Below are 22,958 nucleotides of genomic sequence, written 5' to 3'. Positions count from 1 at the left end.
GGGGATTGTGATAGACAGGATAGGGTTCACTCAGTTTAACAGCTCACACTTTTCCAAATACCAAAAACTGAACATTTATTTAAAGGTTCTTGGATACTCAGCCAAGCACAAAGAAAGGAAATTAACACTTAGCTCTTCTTTGAGCCTAACTTTACACACCATGGGCGGAATACTCCGTTCTAGCAGCTACGTGCAGACGTCAACGGAGAATCCGCGGGTGGTTCACGACGGGGAAATCTGCGCGAACCCGTCACCGATTCTGGTACAGGTGAGGGGCTAGCACCGGATTGTACAGAAAACGGGCAGAGAATCGGCAGGTCCTGCATGTGCAAGGCTGAAGGCCTGCACCGGTCACGCCAGAAAACATGGCGCCGGCCTTGGTGGAACCCAAACCAACCCCGACTACCCCAGCCCTAGCAGAAGCTCTCCGGCCAGCAGCATGGATCCCGGGCGCTGGACACAGTCCACAGCCGGCACGCAGGGATCCCGACTGCTCTGACCACACGTGGCCCGCGCCATCAGGAACTCAACCCATTGGGGGCAGAGCATCGCAGGTGGGCCGGCCGATGATCCACCAACACCCTTGCGACTGTACGTTTTTATTTTAACATCTTGAAGATTCTTCATGTGTGCTTCCATCTTGAGGCACCCTCTCTTTCTCCTACCTACGTCGACAGTGCTCACCAATGACGATGAGGCTTTGAATCTTCAGTGCTGGAAGGCCTCCTATTGGCCCTCCAGCCTTAGGAGCCTATCCTCAGTCCTTTTGGATGGGACTCCAATAAAATCACCCTGAGTCCAAACAACAATAGATTCCTGGGCTGGGATTCTCCGGTATCCGGCGGGCGGGCTGTACATAAGAACATAAGAAGTAGGAGCAGGAGTCAGCCATCTGGCCCCTCGAGCCTGCTCCGCCATTCAATTAGATCATGGCTGATCTTTTGTGGACTCAGCTCCACTTTCCGGCCCGAACACCATAACCCTTAATCCCTTTATTCTTCAAAAAACTATCTATCTTTACCTTAAAAACATGTAATGAAGGAGCCTCAACTGCTTCACTGGACAAGGAATTCCATAGATTCACAACCCTTTGGGTGAAGAAGTTCCTCCTAAACTCAGTCCTAAATCTACTTCCCCTTATTTTGAGGCTATGTCCCCTAGTTCTGCTTTCACCCGCCAGTGGAAACAACCTGCCCGCATCTATCCTATCTATTCCCTTCATAATTTTAAATGTTTCTATAAGATCCCCCCTCATCCTTCTAAATTCCAACGAGTACAGTCCCAGTCTACTCAACCTCTCCTCATAATCCAACCCCTTCAGCTCTGGGATTAACCTCGTGAATCTCCTCTGCACACCCTCCAGCGCCAGTACGTCCTTTCTCAAGTAAGGAGACCAAAACTGAACACAATACTCCAGGTGTCGTCGCACTAACACCTTATACAATTGCAACATAACCTCCCTAGTCTTAAACTCCATCCCTCTAGCAATGAAGGACAAAATTCCATTTGCCTTCTTAATCACCTGTTGCACTTGTAAACCAACCTTCTGTGACTCATGCACTAGCACACCCAAGTCTCTCTGAACAGCGGCATGCTTTAATATTTTATCGTTTAAATAATAATCCCGTTTGCTGTTGTTCCTACCAAAATGGATAACCTCACATTTGTCAACATTGTATTCCATCTGCCAGACCCGAGCCCATTCACTTAACCTATCCAAATCCCTCTGCAGACTTCCAGTATCCTCTGCACTTTTCGCTTTACCACTCATCTTAGTGTCATCTGCAAACTTGGACACATTGCCCTTGGTCCCCAACTCCAAATCATCAATGTAAATTGTGAACAATTGTGGGCCCAACACGGATCCCTGAGGGACACCACTAGCTACTGATTGCCAACCAGAGAAACACCCATTTATCCCAACTCTTTGCTTTCTATTAATTAACCAATCCTCTATCCATGCTACTACTTTACCCTTAATGCCATGCATCTTTATCTTATGCAGCAACCTTTTGTGTGGCACCTTGTCAAAGTCTTTCTGGAAATCCAGATATACCACATCCATCGGCTCCCCGTTATCTACTGCACTGGTAATGTCCTCAAAAAATTCCACTAAATTAGTTAGGCATGACCTGCCTTTAACGAACCCATGCTGCGTCTGCCCAATGGGACAATTTCTATCCAGATGCCTCGCAATTTCTTCCTTGATGATAGATTCCAGCATCTTCCCTATTACCGAAGTTAAACTCACTGGCCTATAATTTCCTGCTTTCTGCCTACCTCCTTTTTTAAACAATGGCGTCACGTTTGCTAATTTCCGTACCGGTGACAAAGAGTGGCATGAACCATTCTGGTGTCAGGCCGCCCAGAAGGTGTGGAATCCTCTGCACCTTCGGGGACTAGGCTGGCACTGGAGTGGCTGGCGCTGTACCAACTGGCGCCAAAGGGCCTCCACCAGCCAGTGTAAGTTGGCGCATGCGCAGGGGGTTTCTTCTCTGTGCAGGCAGAGCTTTACACAGGCCGGCGTGGAGGGAAAGAATGCCCCCATGGCACAGACCCGCCCGCAGATTGGTGGACCCCGATCGCGGGCAAGGCCACCAGGAATCCGCAGGCCGTCCTCGGAGCAAAGTCCCGCCGGTACGGACCTGGTCTAATCCATGCCAGTGGGGCTGGCCGAAAACGGGCGGCTGCTCGGCCGATCAGGGATCGGAGAGTTGTCGGGGGGGGGGGGGGGGGGGGGGGGGCACTGCCAACGGCCCCCGACCAGTGCGGCGTGATCCCCCCCCCTCCCCCGCCTGATCTTAAGGCTTTCGACAAGGTCTCACATCGCAGATTAATGTGGAAAATTAAAGTGCACGAGATTATGGGTCGTGCCTTGAGATGGATAGAAAGCTAGTTAGCAGACAGGAAGCAAAAGGTTGGAATAAATGGGTCTATTTCTGATTGGCAGGCAGTGACTAGTGGAGTTCCACAGGGATCTGTGCTAGGATCCCAACTGTTCACATTATATATTGATGGTTTGGACAGGAACTTGTAGTATCTCCAAACTTGCAGATGATACAAAGTTGTGTGGGAGGGTGAGCCATGAGGAGAGTGCAGAGATACTTCAGTGGGATTTGGACAGGCACATGCATGGCAGATACAGAATAATGTGGATAAATGTGAGATTATCCACTCGGTAGCAAAAATAGGAAGGCAGATTATTATTTGAATGGGTGTAAATTGAGAGAGGTGGATACACAGCAAGATGGGCAGCACGGTCACACAGTGGTTAGCACAGTTGCCTCACAGTTCCAGGGTCCCAGATTCGATTCCCGGCTTGAGTCACTGTCTGTGCGGAGTCTGCATGTTCTCGCCGTGCCTGCGTGGACTTCCTCTGGGTGCTCCCACAGTCCAGATGTGTGCAGGTTGGGTGGATTGGCCATGCTAAATTGCCCTTAAGTCCAAAAATGTTTGGTTGGGTTACTGAGTTACAGGGATAGGGTGGAGGTGTGGGCTTGAGTAGGGTGCTCTTTCCAAGGGCCAATGCAGACTCAATGGGCTGAATGGCCTCTTTCTGCACTATAAATTCTATGATTCTATGAAGATCTTGATCTGTGTACATTCGTCACTGAAAGTAAGCGCAGTAAAGAGGGCAAATGGTATGTTGGCCTTCACAGAGAGGATTTGAGCATCGGAATTGTATAGGGCATTGGTGAGGCCATACCTGGAGTATCGTGTGCAGTTTTGATGTCCTTATCTGAGGAAGGATGTTCTTGCTATGGAGGGAGAACAGTGAAGGTTTACCAGGCTGATTCCTGGGATGGCGGAACTGTCACATGAGGAGAGACTAAATCGGTTAGGATTATATTCGTTGGAGTTTAGAGTGCGAGGGGATCTCACCAAAACTTACAAAATTCTAACATGATTAGACAGAGTAGATTCAGAAAGAATGTTCCTGATGGTTCGGGAGTCCAGAACTAGGGATCATAGTTTGAGGATAAGTGGTAAACCTTTTAGGACTGAGGTGGGATGCCTTCACCCAGAGAGTGGTGAATCTGTGGAATTTGCAACCATAGAAAGTAGTTGAGGCCAAAACGTTGTGTAATTTCAAGGAGGAATTAGATACAGCTCTTAGGGCTAAAGGGGTCAAGGGGTATGGGGGGATGGCGGGATAAGGGTATTGAACTTGATGATCAGTCATGATCATAATGAATGGCGGAGCAGGCTTGAAGAGTCAAATGGCCTCCTCCTGCAAATGGCATGGTCGGGAAAGCAGCACAAAAATTCAGCCCAATGGTTGTGCTGCCTGAACTGCTGTAGGAAGAGCCTGCTATACTCAACAGAGCAAGTGTGAAGATTCAAGATGGTCTGCTGCATGTTGCAGAACCTTGTCCTCTTAAGGGGACAGCACTTGCCACTAGCTATATGGTGAGATGCTGAGGAGGAGCATAAGGAGAGAAAAAGGAAAAGACGTGGCATCCTAACAGTCGAACTGCCATGAAAAACTAATTTGGGTTTGATACCAGTAACCACAACCCACTTCCCTGTTCACTAACAGTCAAACACTTTCCCTTCCCCTTTTCACTGGCATCATAGTGTCTGTTTGGCCTCAATACAAAATAGAAGCTATCAGCAAGCAAGGATTCTGTGGAATAATTGGTTCGTATTGATGATAATGAGATAATGATATGTGTCATGATATAATGGTGACATCAGCAGTCATCTGCAAACGACTATGAAAGAATAAATAGTCTGGACACACAAGAGAGAGAGAGATGTACTTACCTGGAAGTTAATTATGTATATCTTGGTAATAAAATAGTTTTGGAAGAAACTTACCTGAATCAGACCTTATTCATGTGTAGAGGGATACCTTCCTAATACAAATTAGGCCATAAATTACCCAAAGAGACATCCCATTACCAGTCCAAGTGGGAACCAAACCACAAACCAAGGTAGCAGTGATGATGACCCTCATCTAATGATCATAGAATCACAGAATTTACAGTGCAGAAGGAGATCTGCACCGGCCCTTGGAAAGAGCACCCCATTTAAACCCACACTTCAAACCTATCCCCGTTACCCAGTAATCCCATCTAACCTTTTTCGGACACTAAGGGCAATTTATCATGGCCAATCCACATAACCTGCACATCTTTGGACTGTGGGAGGAAACCGGAGCACCCGGAAGAAACCCACGCAGACACGGGGAGAATGTGCAGACGCCACACAGACAGTGACCCAAGCCAGGAATCAAACCTGCGACCCTGGAGCTGTGAAGCAACTGTGCTACTATGCTGCCCCAAATGATGATTTGGTGCCACCGACAGATCAACGATGGAGAAAAATGGGAAAAAGACTTTTTCAAAGGAAGAATCAGAAGACCTACCTTGATCAGAGATACACTGAGAGTCTGTAGGAATGTCAGCACCAGTTGAGCAATCAGTGTCCCTTCTACTCCATCCTTATTCATCAAATCATTGCCATGGATGTGCACAAAAACCTGGACAGGGAATTTCATGTTTGGCCTGGTTTTCGGTTTAAAAATGACCATTGGCTTTAATTTTGTTTCATTGACCATACAGGCTAGTACCAGACTGTGAATCTTGTCTTCTCGTATGCTGTTGTTTTCACTAGAACTGTTTTCAAAACGTTTACATTCCACAGTTTGTCTGCTGGGCATATTGAAATTCATGGGCTTTTCATCCATGTTGCCACTCGTGTTTTTGCTGCTATCTGACAATGAATCACTGGAAACTGCTATTGTGGTCTTTTGGTAGACTCTGAGCAATCTTCGTCTTCTGCCACAACATTAGACTGTTTCATAAACAGACTGCTGCATAAACTAGCTGTTTTCAAAATCTTTACTGGACTTCGAGTTTGACTTGGCCGACTAGGCCAACTAATGTCCTTCAGGGAATGTAATCTGCTGTCCGTACCTGGTCTGGCCTACATGCGACTCCAAACCCACAGCAATGTGGTTGACTCTTAAATGCCCTATGAACAAGGGAAATTAGGGATGGGCAGTAAATGTTGGCCTAGCCAGTGATACCCACATCCCAAGAATGAATAAATAATAAACTTAAGTGCATCTATACGCGTTGCATTTCTGATTACGATGTAACCATTCTGGTGACTTTTGAGGATTCATTTCGATACATGCTCCTCAAAAGGAGCGAAGTAGTATTATAACTGGTCTAATAACCCAGAGACCCATAGTCATGCTCTGGGTTCCTCGGTTTGAATCCCGCCATGGCAGATGGTGAGATTTAAATTCAATAAAGAAATCTGGAATTTCAGAAGTGTCCTTTCGGGAAGGAAATCTATCATCCTTACCTAGTCCAGCCTACATGTGACTCCAGATCCACAGCAATGTGGTTGACTCTTAAACTGCTCTCAGGGATGATAATAAATGCTGGCCCAGCCAGCGTTGCCCATATCCCGTGAACGAATGATAAAAACAAAAGATCAGTCCAGAAGTTGGTCCCCATCTCATGGAACATTTAACCCAAGGCATCATCCTCAAAGCAGATTTCCCCTCCTTCCATTCCAGCACCAGTTTTTCACTAGCACAGAATTCCCTTGTTGCAGTTATTTGACAATTTTTTGGACTTTAATCATTTTGCTGGAGAACCCATTTCTATCCATCACTCACCACCATGTGTGGTCTGCTCTGTGGGTATGTTCTTACACTCCCATACATCATGCAGCTTCTTTTGCAACAAAGCGCGTATCGCTTGCTTGATCCACATGCATCGATTTATAGTTCAAATGTGTATTTCTGGGATAGAAAATTGAGGCAAACAACTGTAGTATAAAACCTTGGTGTAGAAATCCTCCTTTCGACAGTACTGTGGGACTGGGTACAGTACCACCCACATTGTGCTGTAAAGGAACATGTGACCAAAGGCAAGAGAGCAGTCTTAGACTGGACAGACATAAGTAGAAACCAGCTTGGAGACAGTTTAGACTTCATAATGTATATATGTACATAGTTATGAGTACCGTGTTTAAAATACACTTAACTGTTAAACTGTCCAAGACTCTGATCCTCTTTGTGAGACTGAAACACAACATTTCCAACAGCTACTAACACAAGTAAAAGGGGTTCAGCTTTTATGGCAAGCACGTGCAAAAGTACATTAGAAGATTTATTTCATTAACATATTGCTGGTAAACTGCAAGTGACAGATGAGAGCACCAGAGAAAACTGCCAGCTCTAGGTTACTGCGTCATTTGGTTGTCTAGCTTGCTGTCTGTCCCAGAATAAATTAAAACTTACCTTATTGGTTCCTCTTTGAAGCTGAAACTCTTAAAGCTGCATGACGCTCTCACCTCTGGTGTCTGAGAATGGTAGTTGGTGTCCTGCATACATTGTCGGATACCAATTTGTATATGAAACCTTCCAGAATGAAGCAGGCGCTCCTTCTATCCAGAGGTAAACATAGCTTCAGCCACTCCTTCAGTGGGAACGGGAAGAAACTCCTACTGGACCATCTGCAGATCACTGTTCCAATGGCTGGAGGCCTCAATCTCACCCTAATATTTGTATAAATCAGTAACCGGGAAACAAAAAGTTATTTCTGAGGTACTTGCTATAATGAATGCCTACTAGTTAAAGCATTTACTTTAACTCAAAGAAAATTCAACCCCAAAGTAGGTTTGTATGATTGCCTTAACAAATCATTCATGCAACAAAGCTGATACTTGAGGAAGAAAAGTTACATTGGCATAAAAAAGCAATATAACCTGCAACCCTCTTATTATTTTAGGGATTCTTTAGGAGGAGTCAGCAGAACAATGCCGCTTACTCCTGTCCTCGACAGAGGAACTGTTTAATTGATCGAACAAATCGGAATCGTTGTCAACATTGTCGTCTGCAGAAGTGTCTTGCCCTTGGAATGTCTCGAGATGGTAAGAATAGAGAATATTGTATGAAAAAGGTCCTCTTTCAAACTGGTTAGAGAACATAGAAATTCCTCTCTCCAGTTTCTCTAGAATTGTCACAACCTTGCTGGAATACATGGCCTCCTTTTCTGCCATACATTTCCTATGTTTCTATATACACAAGATGGCACTGGACTCAGCCTATCTGCGAGAGGATTAAAATGATTGTTTAATGAATTGAACAGACGTGTGAGACTAATACAAAAATGGTTTTCTATGGCTAATATTTAAATTTCATTGTTGGTGCAATGTAGAAAGGAAAGGGTACACTGTTTTGAGTTTCACATTTGTGTCTTCCAACCTGAGGGTGCTTACTCATGATGATGGGGTCAAAATAGAGAAATAAACTCTGTCTCCAGTGCAGTAATCTCTTCAGCATTCAAGCATTACGCATTATACATATTGCCTGTATTCCTATTAAGGAAATATTTCCCAAGCAAAACATGCCTGTAGCATGCTTTTGCAGGAATTGAGAGAAAGTGTTGATGAACATGATTTTGATACCATTCCTCCATATGTTATCAGGAAAAATACTGCAGAGCTGACATAAAGCCCTGACAGATGAACCTATGAAATAAGAGCAACATAGGGTCATGCGGTCCCTCAGGCCTGTTCCGTCATTCAATAAGATCATGGTTCTGTTTGTTTCAAAATCCACAATCTCATCTACCCCTAATAACCGTAGATACTTAGGCAAGGAAATCAATCGCCATCCACATTAAAATTATTCAATGACCCTGCTTCCAACACCTTCTGAGACAGAGAATTCCAAAGTTGCACAACCCACTTGAGAGAAAAACATTCTTCTCATCTGTCCTCAAAGGGCAGCCCCTAATTTTAAAAGTGTCCTCTAGTTCTGGGCTCACCCACAAGAGGAAACATTCTTTCCATGTCCACCTTATCAAGACCATTCAGAATCTTAAATACTTCAATCAAGTCACCCCTCACTCTTCTGAACTTGTGCCCAACCTTTCCTGATAAGACAACCCACTCATTTTGGGGATCAATCTGGCAAACCTCCTCTGAACTGCCTCTAGTGTATTTAAATATTACAAATAGAACAAGGAAGGAAGAACCAATCCAATGAGAATCCTTACCCAAACTCCCAAAGTGTTTATTTTAGTATTTTAAGTCACAATACATGGTTATTGATTATTCTAACTTTCCGTCATCTAAATAAAAATAAGTCTACTCTTCTGGATGACATTTGAATGCAGATACAACTGATGAGTTTACTTCAGCTAACAGCACTTCTATATTCAACTTGAGCTGAAAATGAAGAAAATTGATGTGCACTGGGAGACAGATGTTGCCCTAAACGCAATCTAAAGGGCAAATGATGCGATGAAATGTGGCCACAATGCTTTTTGTGCCATGATACTACAGTATCTAGCGTGGACGTCTGAAGTCCTCAATACATCCAGTGATTATGGAAGGCAATGAGGCTAGGAAGCACCCAGTATATTAATACACTGCGTACCAACTGTATGTGAAATCCATTATGATGCTTCGTATGCTGAGTGCCTGTTGGCAACATCAGATCCAGGTGGCATAGTAGCACAATGGTTAGCACTATTGCTTCACAGCACCAGTGTCCCAGGTTCGATTCCTGCTTGGGTCACTGTCTGTGCAGCGCCTGCACGTTCTCCCTCTGTCTGTGTGGATTTCCTCCGGGTGCTCCGGTTTCCTCCCACAAAGTCCCGAAAGACATGCTTGTTAGGTGAATTGGACATTTTGAATTCTCCCTCTGTGTACCCGAGCAGGCGACGAGGGGATTTTCACAGTAACTTCATTGCAGTGTTAATGTAAGCCTACTTGTGACACTAATAAAGATAATTATTATTATTTAGTGGGTATGATATTGAGCCATCAATATACACCCCACAATAGCAAATTGTGTTTCTTAAATTTGATAATTTATGGACTAACACCTCGCAGGACAGAAAGGACCAGAAATGCTGCTTGATTGTCATAAAAATCGCAACTGTTTTAGCAATGTCCTTTTGTTAAGAATATTTTCCGTTTCCTATCCAGTTCAGCCTAAACAAGCTCCTCTGGTTGAATATTAATACTCTCTGATGTGTTCAACTGCTTCAATTACAGATGAGTGATAAATGTGATCTTGCCCAGTATTGACCACATCCGAAGAACAAAACACTGAAGGAGACCCAATTTTATAACTAAACTCTTTTTTTATCCTTTAAAGCCCTCTCCTCGTAATGGGCAAAATAATGTTTTGGTACCTTGATATCTCCAGCCTCCAGTGGCCAATGATTGAAAGGATTCTTTGTGCCCAAAGTGATGTAACCCGCAGAATGAACTTTGATAATGACTTGACATCTACTAATCAGCCCTCCCCTGATTTCACTGCCAACATAAACTCCAAGCACGTAGAATTAACCTTGGATTATCAGGCCGAGCCAGAGAGCTCCAGTGGCTAGAATGTGGGACTTGCTACCACATGAAGTAATTGAGGCAAATGACATAGATGTATTTTGGATGACGCTAGATACATGAAGGAGAAAGGAATAGAAGATATTGCTGATAGGTTAGAAACATTAGAGTGGGATGAAGCTGGTGTGAGGATAAACACTGGCATGAACCGTGTGGTGATCTTTGTGAGGGGGTTTCCAGGATGGAAGGCATAGTGATCACAAAGATGCAGAAAGCACTTTTGAAGAACTAAACTAATTTTATTAACTCTACTAAATTTGAGTTCGACACTTATTCTGAATAGCAAACATACATGTAAGAATTAAACTACACTCACTAACACTATCTCTATCTACTAATTATAACCATTATATCTTAACTAACTCTGCAATACACTATGAATCTTATCATCTTCAGCTCCAGTCTAATCTCCTCCCCTTAGCTTAAGAGGCAGTGCAATTTATAGTATTGTCCCTTAGCTCCCTCTAGTGGCTATGCTTAATGTAACATTAACCCTTCACGTGCTTTAAATTTGAATAAACCAGTTAGTTTGAATGGCCTGTTTCTATGCTGTACCTTTTATGTAATTTGATGTAACACTTCGCTGGGCCGCATTACCCATTCCTTTGAGCTAAAGGTCAGTGATCTTAGTATTTTATATAAAGTTCTGATGAGATTATGTTGGCTGGAAATAACAAAGATTCTTTCAATTTACTTTTTTTTTTAAACTTCTTTTCTCTCTTTCTCTTCACAGCTGTAAAATTTGGTAGAATGTCCAAGAAGCAACGTGACAGTTTATATGCTGAGGTCCAGAAGCACCAACAGAGGCTGCAAGAACAACGGCAGCAGCAAAGTGGCGAGGCAGAAGCCCTTGCCCGTGTCTATACAAACAGCATCAGCAACGGCTTGACAGACCTGAACAACGAAATTGGTGGCACTTACTCAAATGGACATGTAATTGATCTGCCAAAAGTACAATCTGAGGGAGCTAATGGATATTACAGTGTAGATTCTGCTCAACCGTCACCAGATCAGTCTGGGATAGACATGGCTGGAATCAAGCAAATAAAACAAGAGCCTATTTATGAACTCACACCTGTACCAAACTTGTTTACGTATAGCTCTTTTACAAATGGTCAACTGGCTCCTGGAGTAACAATGACTGAAATAGGTAGGTCTGGCAAGGAATAAGATATCCACTTATTTAAAAATCCCAATTGTTGATGGTGCAATCCATTCTGGAATATGTTTTCTTATTAGCACCTGTTGTATGGCAATGATGGTGAACCAGTAGAAATTGTTAATGCGCTGAAGCTTGATATTCATTTAGTGATCAAAAGAGGTGATTATTTTAGAAATGTTCTTGTAAAATGCATGTGGCAGAAGCTTTTGGTTCACAGTCTCAAAACTGGTGGTACTGTGGTGAGTAACTGATTTGATTTTGAACAGATGGTCTGGTTTTTGAGTGCACTGCCTCTAAATTCCTAAAATGCAAACAAGGACAATAATTGGGTGTGGATTATCCTCTTTGATTCTTTATCAGCAAATAATCTACTGGGTGGATGTCGCAGAGGAATACCGAGCAGGGAGGTTTGTGTTCCCAATATTTGGAGCATGTGGATGTAAAATCATTTGAACATTTGAACTTTCTGTTACTGGCAGACCATTCTCCTGACCCAACTTTCACCCATGTGTACCACCCAGTAATTATTTGAATGCAAAAGAGACAACCTATCCATCAGTCCATTGGCCCAGTTCTTCCTGGGTTGATGATGTGCTTATTAAAGTTTTCAGAGCTTTTTTTAAAACATCAACAAAAGGGTTAACAAGAATCCTGCTGCTACATCAATTTATTCTTTCTTCTTCGGTTGGTTGAGACGTCTTACAACCAGATTCCCATGCCTCTCTCCACGTAGGAACAGAGGGATTTTAAAAATGGTGGGACCCAATTCCATGATTCCTGACCCCATTCCTATTGTGTGGAATTTTTATGGCCCCGGGTTAAAGCCGCAGGTAGCTAACCCACATGCAGCAATCTCATCTTTGGTTTAGCATTGCGGGTTTAGCATTTTGGACTTCCTGCTATTTTCATGGATTCATTTTGGTAGGAACTGTGGTTCATGGCACCTCAGAAGAATCATTAACATGGGGGAAGCATGAGCTAGAGTCAAGAATCTGTTGACGGGTAAGTTGACAATTTCACATGTCATAATGTAATTGTATATGACAACCTAAATACGTTTTTAAAAAGTGTTTAATGAAAGGGCTTTGTGTAGAAAAAGTAAGTGACCAGTACATTGACCAACATTGTGAAAGTTCAGATTTATTAGAGTACTTTTTCCTGTGAATAAAGTTCTTTCCTGCATTCAATGCTATTAAGATTAACCATTTAATGCATTATTTCCCTGTGATTTAATATTCTCTTTGCTTGATAGTCCAATCATCTGTTTTATCTTTGAAGCATTGGAGCATATAACCATCTCTTTTACTACTACAAAAAGCTTTCATGTAATAAGCTCAGACATCTGTTCCCCTGCTTCAAAGGTAGAAGGCTAAGGTCCTTAACAGACTTGAACGATTTTGGTGTATTCGGCTTTGGAAGTTTTGTTGAAACACCAGTACAATGGAGTCCCACTATGGATGTTTGGCTGCGCTCCAAACCCACTATTGCATTTGGATCAGTCAGGGGTTGTTGATACAGCTGTGAAGGGGACTGAGCACCTTTGACAGTTTTATGAGCACCGAAGAGGATTAAAGTTTTAAAAAAACTTTTCAAAAGGTTGGTTATTTATTTTGATAGTTTCATGTGCATCTTAAATACTCTTAAAGACTTGTGAGTTCTATCCATGCTAGATACTGTGTGAGTGGGCATTGGGAGTATGTATATGAGGAGGCATGAGGGTTGGAGGGAGGTGGGAAGAGGGAGAGAAGTGCCTAACAACCATTGATAGAACTAGGCGAAAGTCCCAGTTAACTGAGGCAGGTCTTCTAACGTGCCAGCCTTGGCATTCACCTGCCTCTGCTGCTGGCTTGGGCCTACTTCTGGAGGCAGCAGCACTACCTCAAGCCTGCCCCCACCAGCCCAGCATGAATATAGACAGGAAAGTGATGTTTTTGGCCACAATCAGATCAGCCATGATCTTACTGAATGGTAAAGCAGACTCCAGGAGGTGAATCGCATACTCCTGTTCCTGTTCCTGATGATCTTATCTTAGAGCATCCAAATCTATGGATTGACTGATATTTGAATTTAACTTCCTTCGATGAGCAAATGCCATCATATCTAGCTACTAAATAAAGAGTTTTGAGCCTTGTTGCCTGATATTGGTTGAACTAATAGAACCAATCTAGCTATGAAGCCGCACATATCCTGGTAACTATTGTGAGTTTATCAAGGGATAGCCCACAAACCAGATTCCTCACATCTTCTTGCTCCTCCTGAAAGAAAATTTGGCTCTAGGTGAATCAATAAAGATATGGAGAGAGAGTAATAAATACAATTAAAAGTACTAAGTTTATACTAATTTCACAAGCTCCAGTCCTAAGTACATTGAAATCAGGTGTGTCTCTCTCTGGTGCAGTATAAAATTAAACATTTAAACATAATTGAGTTCAATTGATTGAAAATCAAGGTTCAGGTTGAAAAATCTGGGGTGGTATTCTTTCCCCCCCACGCCGGGTGGGAGAATCGCCAGGGCATGACGCCACACCGCCCCGAGACCTGCATGCAATCCCCCCCCCCCCCCCCCCCCCGGAAGCATCGCCGCGCGAATCACCCCGGGCCGCTCAGAGAGAGCGGCGATTCTCTGGGCCGAATGGGCCGAGCGGCCGCTCCGACACGACAGGGTCATGTCAGCGCCGACCACCCCTGGTTGCTGCTGGCGGGAATGCTCGGGGGGCTGCCTGTGGGGATTGGGAGGGGGGCTCCTTCACCGGGGGGGGGGGGGCCTCCGAAGGGGTCTGGCCCACGATCGGGTCCCACCGATCGGCGGGCCGGCCCCTCTCACCCCCCCCCCCGGCCTATATTCCGCCGCAGCTGGCCGCTGAACACCCACGCCATGGTGCGTCGGGGCTGGCGCGCGTAAGAAGTTCCCCGCGCACGCACATGCAGGATGGCGCGGCCCAACTGCGCATGCGCAGGATTGAGCTGCCCCAACTGCGCATGCGAGGGTTGGCATGGCGCCCATTTGGCACCGCGTACAGAGGCTGGAGCAGCGTGAACCATTCCAGTGCCATGCTGGCCCCCTGTGGGGGCCAGAATAGGACATGCCCGGGCCCTGTTTGCGTCGTTGTGAAACGTGACGACATTCACGATGGCACGGGCACTTGGTCCGCCAAGCGGAGGATCGCCCCCTGATCTTTTTTATAATTGGGTTTGAGGTTTGGATTAAAAGCATTTTATTTCACCTGAGGCGGTCTTGTGACACAGTGGGAGCTTCCCTGCCTCTGATCCAGAAGCTCCAGGTTCGAGCCCCACCCCAGGACCTGATGGCCAAGGAAGTTACATTCATAATGGGGTCAAACAGGTTGAGTGTTAACCTTCAAACCCTTCCAAACACACCGATAGTTGGAGGTAAAAGTGGGAGAGGCCCCTGGTCAGCCATGCCTGATGTGGAGTGTGCACCCCTCAAGTTTTAATCCCCTGGCAACAGACTAGTAACCTGCTCAAGGAAATATCAGCTATGGAAATAGATTAAGTGTGGGAAGAGAGTTGGAATTTCACCTGAACTTGTAATTTCGAGCTTCCAGAGCTTAAACCTCATTAAATGTACAATCAGAATTGTGAAATATTATTGCTATATGAAAGGGGAATTTTCTACTGTTGTGTGGCTGACCCTACTTCTGACTAAGTATTTTGAGTATTATCCCTTATTTCAAACTAAAAATTAGCTCAATCATTTATCTTCTGGAATTACGGGGCTGTTTTTCGCGTCAAGGAAACAGATATCAGGCGGCAAGCAGTTTCCGGATCCTGTAATCCCACCTCCATCCTGGAAGAGCCAGACCACCCTACTTTCAATTTGGGAAGGCAGGCTTGGGCTGGGGATGGGCCCTGCCTCTAGACGCAGGAATGGGGTGGTAACTGATGCAGGCGGATAATGAGGCCGGCAGGTTGGAAAGCCATCTCAGTTTACTGGGACATCAGCCTAGTTCTATCAATGATTCTTGAGTCCCCTAGCCCTCACTATATAGCCCTCATATCCCCCATACCCCTTCATATCTCCCAAGCCTGCTCCATGTGCCTCATGCTCCCTCCATATTCCTGCATATCCACTCATCCAGTTGCACAAGGTGTACACCACAAATGAGTCATAATCACACTGACAAGTCTTTGAAATGCTCTAAGGAAGCAAACAGCCATTCAACATTCCTTTTGAAAAAATTGGCCCCCTTACCTGTTGTTCAAACACAGGCAGTGAATGTTCCATTGAGGAAACCTTCAATTTACTTCACATCTCTTAATCTTGTCCAAATAATGCACAAACATTGAAAACCTCTTCAAAGAAAGATTAGGATGTTCCAAGATAATAAAGATGTTGATCAAGAAAGATCAGGATGTTCCAAGATAATAAAGATGTTGATCATACAAACCTAACATTTCCCTTTGCAGCCAAGTAAACAGACTGCTATTGAACAGAGTCCATAACCCTTTCATAGAGCTTAGCTAAGCATTTATAAGGAGGCCATCTGGCAATTGTGTCAAAACAGAAGCAGGCCAAACAAATACGAAACATTGGCGGGATCCTCCACTTCACCGGCAATGCACCCACGCCCGATGGCGTGGGATGGCCACAATGGAAAACCCCATTGGCCGGCTGCGGTAACAGAAGTTCCCACTGCTGGTGGGGGCGCGCCGTGTCATTAAATGGAGCAGGCGGGACGAAGAATCCCAGCCTTGTTTTTCCAGATGTTATTCATTATGAATGCTTGGCTAATTTTTTGTCTCAATTTATGAACTTGTCTGTTCCTTTTGACTTGAGTTTCATCTTGTAACGGCCCCAAGCATAGAATCTCTACACTGTGACATGATGGAGAATGCATTGAAGTTGATCAAAAGAGTAACTGAAAGGCAGTGAATTAGAATAGAAATGCTTGGTGATTTTGCCTTCACTACTTCAAGGGCACTGAGACAAATTGTCACTCCTGTGCCGCTACACCTATTAAGATCATGGACAGAATTCTCTGTTTCAGAGACTAAGTGCTGATAATAGAATGATAGCATTTACAGTGCAGAAGGAGGCCATTCAGCCCATCGAGTCTGCACTGGCTCTTTGAAAGAGCACCCTACCCAAGCCCACACCTCCACCCTATTCCCATAGCCCAGTAACCCCCCCAACACTAAGGGCAATTTTGGACACAAAGGGCAATTTAGCATGGCCAATCCATCTAACCGGCACATCTTTAGACTATGGGAGGAAACCAGAGCACCCGGAGGAAACCCACGCAGACACGGGGAGAACGTGCAGACTCTGCACAGATGTGACCCAAGCCAGGAATCGAACATGGGACCCTGGGGATGTGAAACAATTGTGCTAACCATTATGCTACCGTGATGCCAGGACGATTCAGTGGAACTCTTAAGACAGCAAAATTGACATTGTTCCTGGAGCAATTCCACAACCGTTAATGGACTAGCACTAATGCCAAGTGGAACAAGAGCGATTCCAATGAGAAACAATGTCAGATACACCGGAGTCGGGATTGACACCTGAGGGGCTGACATGCTGCAGTCACATATTCGCATTCCACGGCCCATACACACTCATCCTAGCCAACAAGGTGGCAGCAAGGAGAGCGGCACCTCAGTTACAGGCACGGAGCTGGAGACCCTGCTAGACATCATGGAGGAGAGGCGGGCTGCTCTGAACCCTCTGATTGCCATCTACCGCCGTACACCGGGACTGGGCGCAGATGGCAGACGCCGTGAGCACCATGGGCCCTAGCACCAGGACTGGACAGCAGTGAAGGAAAAACTACACAACCTCCTCAGGGCGGCCAGGGTGAGTAGGCAGCTAACCCCCGTCCCACACACACATGTAACCGCCCCCCCCCCCCCCGACCCGCAGGGCGACTGAACCCCACCAGAACCCATACGAGCTGCCATAGTCGTTGCCCTGGCCACAAAGGCCAACAGTTACCCACCCCCTGTACTACATGCATCTGAATATCTAACACTGTATATTTTATGTCCACACACCCCAGGAGAAGGCGGCCAGCAACCGTCGGGAGAGGGAAAAGACTGAAGGAGGATCATCGGACCTATGGCCCCTCAGTGCAGAAAAAAGCTGTGCCTGGAGAGAGGGAACTCAATGAGGTGGAGGTCAGCATCGGGCAAGCAAGTGAGACCCCGGTGATTTGCAGTTCCCCAGTGCATCACCCACACCCCCTCTCCATCACCATCCACCACCCCAACCCATAATCCATTTATGCACCAGGGCTTGTGTCTTGCAGGATCCCCTGGTGATGAGGCAGGCCCTTCTGTTGTCCCTCACCCCCAATGCCAACCACAAGCAGATAGCAGCGAGGAATAGGACGTGGACAGCGACGAGAACCCTCGAACAGCAACCCATGATACACTAGAGCACCAGTCCAGGTACAACAATGACTTTGCGTCACAGCTGTCTCCAACACCGTCCCAGAGACATGCATCTCAGTTACTGACCAGGCTCCGTGGGCAATATATGGTGCGCACCACACACGTTCTGCGATACATCAGGTGGAGATAGTAACCCACGATGGGGCAAACGGTCGGAGGGTGGCCAGACTCCCAGGGACTATATGCTGTCCAGATGGGTTTCAGGCTTCTGGAAAGGGCAGTCCCACTGATTGTGGAGATGCTGTCACTGAGCTAGGGACTGCATGAGGGGGTGTCAGCAACCATCCAGCGCTTGCAGTTGCAGATGGAGGAGTCCAGCCGCCTGCAGGGGCAAAATGTAGTGCCGACCATGTGTGCCATCCAGGCTATCAATGTACGGGTGCCGTCCACGGTTGAGGCCTCACCATGGGTGCGGGCCCTTGGTTGGCAGTAACAGCAGGTTCCGTCCATGGGCTGGACGATGATGATGACCCGCTCTGCAATGAGCTCTGGTGCTATGCACCGTTTGACCAGGTCCGACTCCTGCCTTGTATGCCATAGAATTGATGGTCTGTGCCTAGACATCCTGGTCCCACAGCCCATCCCCTGGTCACTCCCCACTGCACCGCCCAGGACTGGCAGAGCCAGTGGCATGTCTGGCAACCCACGATCGTGCCTCTGCATGTCCCGCCTCTTCTCTCTCCTTCGCCACCCACGGTGCCTGTTTTCTGATTTTCGAAACAACATGTGAAACAAGCCGTTGGTAATTCCTCCTGGTGGAGGTGGAGCATCGCCGATGCCCCGGCGAATACCAGGTCAGGCCCACGAATATGTGGACAGCATTTACAGGGTGTGGAGTAGAACACATTGACGCCACGGTCAAGGCACTGGCGCATGTCATTCTGGCAGGGACCCGGCGCCGCCTACAATTTTGGCTTCATGACCGATTCTCCATCCAATCGCCTTTCCCGATTCTGGCATTGGCCAACCAAAAATCCCGCCCCAGTTCTTTCATTAGAGACCAGAGGTTGGTCCTGAAACCTCTCGTCTACCTTGCTGTCCGTATCACATGATGCTTTCAAACACGGTGGAGGCCAATGTTTCTCCTTTTTAGTATTTATAAGATTCAAAAAATTCTCGCTGTAATAATGGATTCCAGAGATTGTTCATAGCTTTAACACAGATGGGATTAATAAATAGTGCTCACTTTTCTCTTACAGTTTATAATGCCAACCGAGCCCTTCAATTACACTCCAGCTTGTAACAATATTTGGTATTTCTGTCCACATATCTCCTGCATATTCTATAATTAATTTAATTTGCATATCAATAAGTAAAATTGTGCAGACCACTTTCTGTCACTTATTTTGCCTCTGACACACACTTGCTGTAGCAGCACATATATTTTATTTCCTTGCTGAATGTCTCCTTGTCTGAGTAATTACTCATCTTGAATATATTAACCAAGAAGTGTGAATCCTAGAGGAGGTACTTGCCCACAGAAAGAGAAGAAAACTCATTCACAATTGACCAGAGAAATGAAAATGTCTCCTTTCTCTACTCATATTTTAAATGGCCATTGCGATGTTCCTGCTTGAGTTTAGTGAAGTATTAAAATGTAATCTATAAACAAGGAACCACATGTCATAGTCCAGTTGGTAATACTATTGGGGCCAGTTTTGCTCAGTTGGCTGGGCAGCTGGTTCGTGATGCAGAGTGAGGCCAACAGTGCAGGGTGACCACAGTGGAAAACCTGGGGCACAACGTCTGCGCCTTGAGGTAATGTCCAAGCGTTTTTCTGTCTGTGATGGCCAATGCTGAGGGCCCAGACGTCATGTCCCAGTTGATGAGGAAAATGTCCCAGATACAGGTGGACATTGCTGAGGCATTCAAGTGTGTGGACCCGTCACTCAGGACCATTGTGAGGGCATTAGCGCCATGGTGCAGACAATGGGGAGCCTCGAGGACTGGCAGCGCCGGATGACTCCGAGGCTTCTGGAGCTCACTCCAGCTGCCCCACTATCCCATGGAATCACCCATGGCTCTATGGATATCCTCAGGGAGGAGGTACTACTGGAGTCCATCCCGGAGCCTTCCACCAAGGAGACTAAGGTGATCTCCAGTTCTTCTGAATCCCCCTCCTGACACCGGTACATCTGAAGAGCAGCGGACAGAAAAGGATGGCACGGCAATGATGTGACACTGGTGAGTCGGCCACGGCACCCTGGGTCCAGGCCCTCCAGAGGATGACTACCAAGGGCATCAAAGACAACGGAAGGCTTCCCCCACATTTGATATGCATCCTGGTGGCACACAGAAGATTAAGAAGAGTGAGAAACACTGAGTGGGCATTGGTAGCTCATAGCTAGGGGAAATGGAAATTTATCACATTAAAATGTTCACCAGCAAATCATTTCACACCTGATACATGTGGATGGGTGGCACGGTAGCACAGTGGTTAGCACTGTTGCTTCACAGCGCCAGAATTCCAGGTTCGATTCCCAGCTTGGGTCACTGCCTGTGCGGAGTCTGCACATTCTCCCTGGTCTGCGTGGGTTTCCTCCGGGTGCTCCGGTTTCCTTCCACAAGTCCCAAAAGACATGCTGTTAGGTGAATTGGACATTCTGAATTCTCCCTCAGTGTACCCGAACAGGCGCCGGAATGTGGCGACTAGGGGCTTTTCACAGTAACTTCATTGCAGTGTTAATGTAAGCCTACTTGTGACAATAAAGATTATTATTTTAATATTATTATTATTATTATGATTATTATTGAAGCCTCTGTTACGTTAATCTTCACGGCATAGTGGAGAACATGCCCCTGTCTACATCAATGGGAACGAAGTAGAAAGGGTTGAGAGCTCCAAGTTTTTAAGGTGTCCAGATCACCAACAACCTTTTGTGGTCCCCCCTCCCCCCCATGCCGACACTATAGTTAAGAAAGCCCACCAACGACTCTACTTTCTCAGAAGACTAAGGAAATTTGGCATGTAATCTACGACCCTCACCAACTTCTACAGGTGCACCATAGAAAGCATTCTTTCTGGTTGTATCACAGCTTGGTATGGATCCTGCTCTGTCCAAGACCGCAGGAAACTACAACAGGTCATGAATGTAGCCCAGTCTATCACGCAAACCAACCTCCCATCTAGTGACGGGGGGGGGGGGGGGGGGGGGGGGGGGTTGTCTGGAGGGGGCAGGAGTGATGTGTTTCATATCATGAGAACTGGAGACGACAAGAGCCTCCCTGGTCTTTCTGCCATTTCGGACTCATGCCACCACTGTCCACCATCCTCCAGCTCCTCCTCTGACTCGAGCACCAGCCCTTCCTGGTCCACCTCTTCCTCAGAGGAGGCTGCATGTCCTTCCTCCTCCTTCAGCATGTCACCCTGCTGCTGTGCCAAATTGAGGAGGATACAGCAGACCACCACAAAGCGGGAGACCTTCTGGGGTATCATTGCAGGGCATCACAAGAGTGGTCCAGGCAGTGGAACCGAATTGTGAGCAGCCTGATGCACCGCTCAATAATAGCATGGGTGGCAGTATGGACCTCATTGTATCCGGTCTCCCCCTCGGTCTCAGGCTTCCGTACTGGCGTCATCAGCCATGACCTCAGCGGGTTTCCCTTGTTCCCAAAGAGCCAGCCCATCATCTTGGGGTAGTCATCGAAGACACTGCGGAACTTAGAGTGCCCCAGAGCTAAGCTGCCATGCACCCTCCCAGGACAGCAGGTACACATGTGCATGACCCTGAGACAGTGGTCGTGCAGGATCTGACATTCAGGGAGTGGAACTCCTCCCTGTTAACATAGGGCATTCCCTGATGACCCAGTGCTCGCAAGGTGGATAGCATGCTCCCTGTGGCCTCCTGGACCTGGGGAATCCTGGAAATGGAAGCAAAGCATGCAGCTCTGACCACTTGGCGGGCCTGGTCCAGGTCGAAGGTGGTTTTGTCGAATCCCAGGGCATTCTGAGCAGCTGTCACCTCACGGAAGCACCTGTGGGCTGATGACTGTGAACTGTGACACAAATCCACACTCGAGCCCTGCAATTACCCTGTGGCTTAGAAATTAGGGGCTGCAGTGACCTTCACAGCCACTGGGAGTGAGTGTCTTCCACAGGGTGCTCGCCTCAGCAGCGACAAGCAGAACAAGGAGAACCTTTTGGCAGCACGGTAGCATAGTGGTTAGCACAAATGCTTCACAGCTCCAGGATCCCAGGTTCGAATCCTGGCTTGGGTCACTGCCTGTGTGGAATCTGCACGTTCTCCCTGTGTGTGCGTGGGTTTCCTCCGGGTGCTCCGGTTTCCTCCCACAGTCCAAAGATGTGCAGGTCAGGTGGACTGGCCATGCTAAATTGATCTTAGTGTCCAAATTGCCCTTAGTGTTAGGTGGGGTTACTGGGTTATGGGGCAAGGGTGGAGGTATAGGTTTGGATGGGGTGCTCTTTCCAAGAGCCGGTGCAGACTCGATGGGCCGAATGGCCTCCTTCTGCACTGTAAATTCTATGAAACCTCCATGGGGATCAACACCAGCATTAATTTTAGTGTCTGGAAGAAATTGGAGAAGCAGAGTCCAACACTCAGGTCTTCCATCTCAGGACCCTCAAATTTTGCGAGCCTCCCATACCACGCCTGCCCCGCCTTCTCTGAATGCCATCCAGTGAACCAGTTGTGTTGGAATACTTCACTTAGCATATTCACTCCTGGTCAGAACAGGTGCCCCTAGACCCCAGACCTCTGCCGCTAACGTTAGGTAGCTCGTGCTCAGCTATCCTGCACTCATCCAGATAGTTACCCTTTAGCTGTGAGAGGATCCTCAGTGGTGAAGCTCTGCTCTTTATTGTTTGATTATTGGCAGCTGCCGCTATGGTGCTGATGCTTCTAGAGTACAGAGACGCCGTAAAGGCATCAAAGGTTGCAGGACATTCTGTTCACTTAACAGTTCAGGAGCGCAAAATGCTATGAGACCTAACAAGGCTAATTCTCCCCTTTGAGACAGCGTTCAGTTGTGAAGCTAGATG

At 46.5% G+C, this 22,958-nt stretch overlaps 1 protein-coding gene across 3 annotated transcripts in view; it reads left to right on the top strand.

Moving 5' to 3' along the window:
- Positions 1 to 22,958, top strand: part of rorb (RAR-related orphan receptor B) — a 258,673-nt gene that overhangs the window by 170,343 nt on the left and 65,372 nt on the right. For all 3 annotated transcript variants that reach the window (XM_038804952.1, XM_038804953.1, XM_038804951.1), the window contains exons 3-4: positions 7,755 to 7,896; positions 11,117 to 11,533. In XM_038804952.1, coding sequence (XP_038660880.1) covers positions 7,755 to 7,896; positions 11,117 to 11,533 — 559 coding nt within the window. The remainder of the gene's footprint in view (positions 1 to 7,754; positions 7,897 to 11,116; positions 11,534 to 22,958) is intronic.

The sequence above is a fragment of the Scyliorhinus canicula genome, chromosome 8, assembly GCF_902713615.1.
Source record: "Scyliorhinus canicula chromosome 8, sScyCan1.1, whole genome shotgun sequence".
In the NCBI taxonomy this organism is placed as follows: Eukaryota; Metazoa; Chordata; class Chondrichthyes; order Carcharhiniformes; family Scyliorhinidae; genus Scyliorhinus; species Scyliorhinus canicula.
Note: the sequence above shows the minus strand (reverse complement) of the source record. Positions and strands in the feature narration are given on the sequence as shown.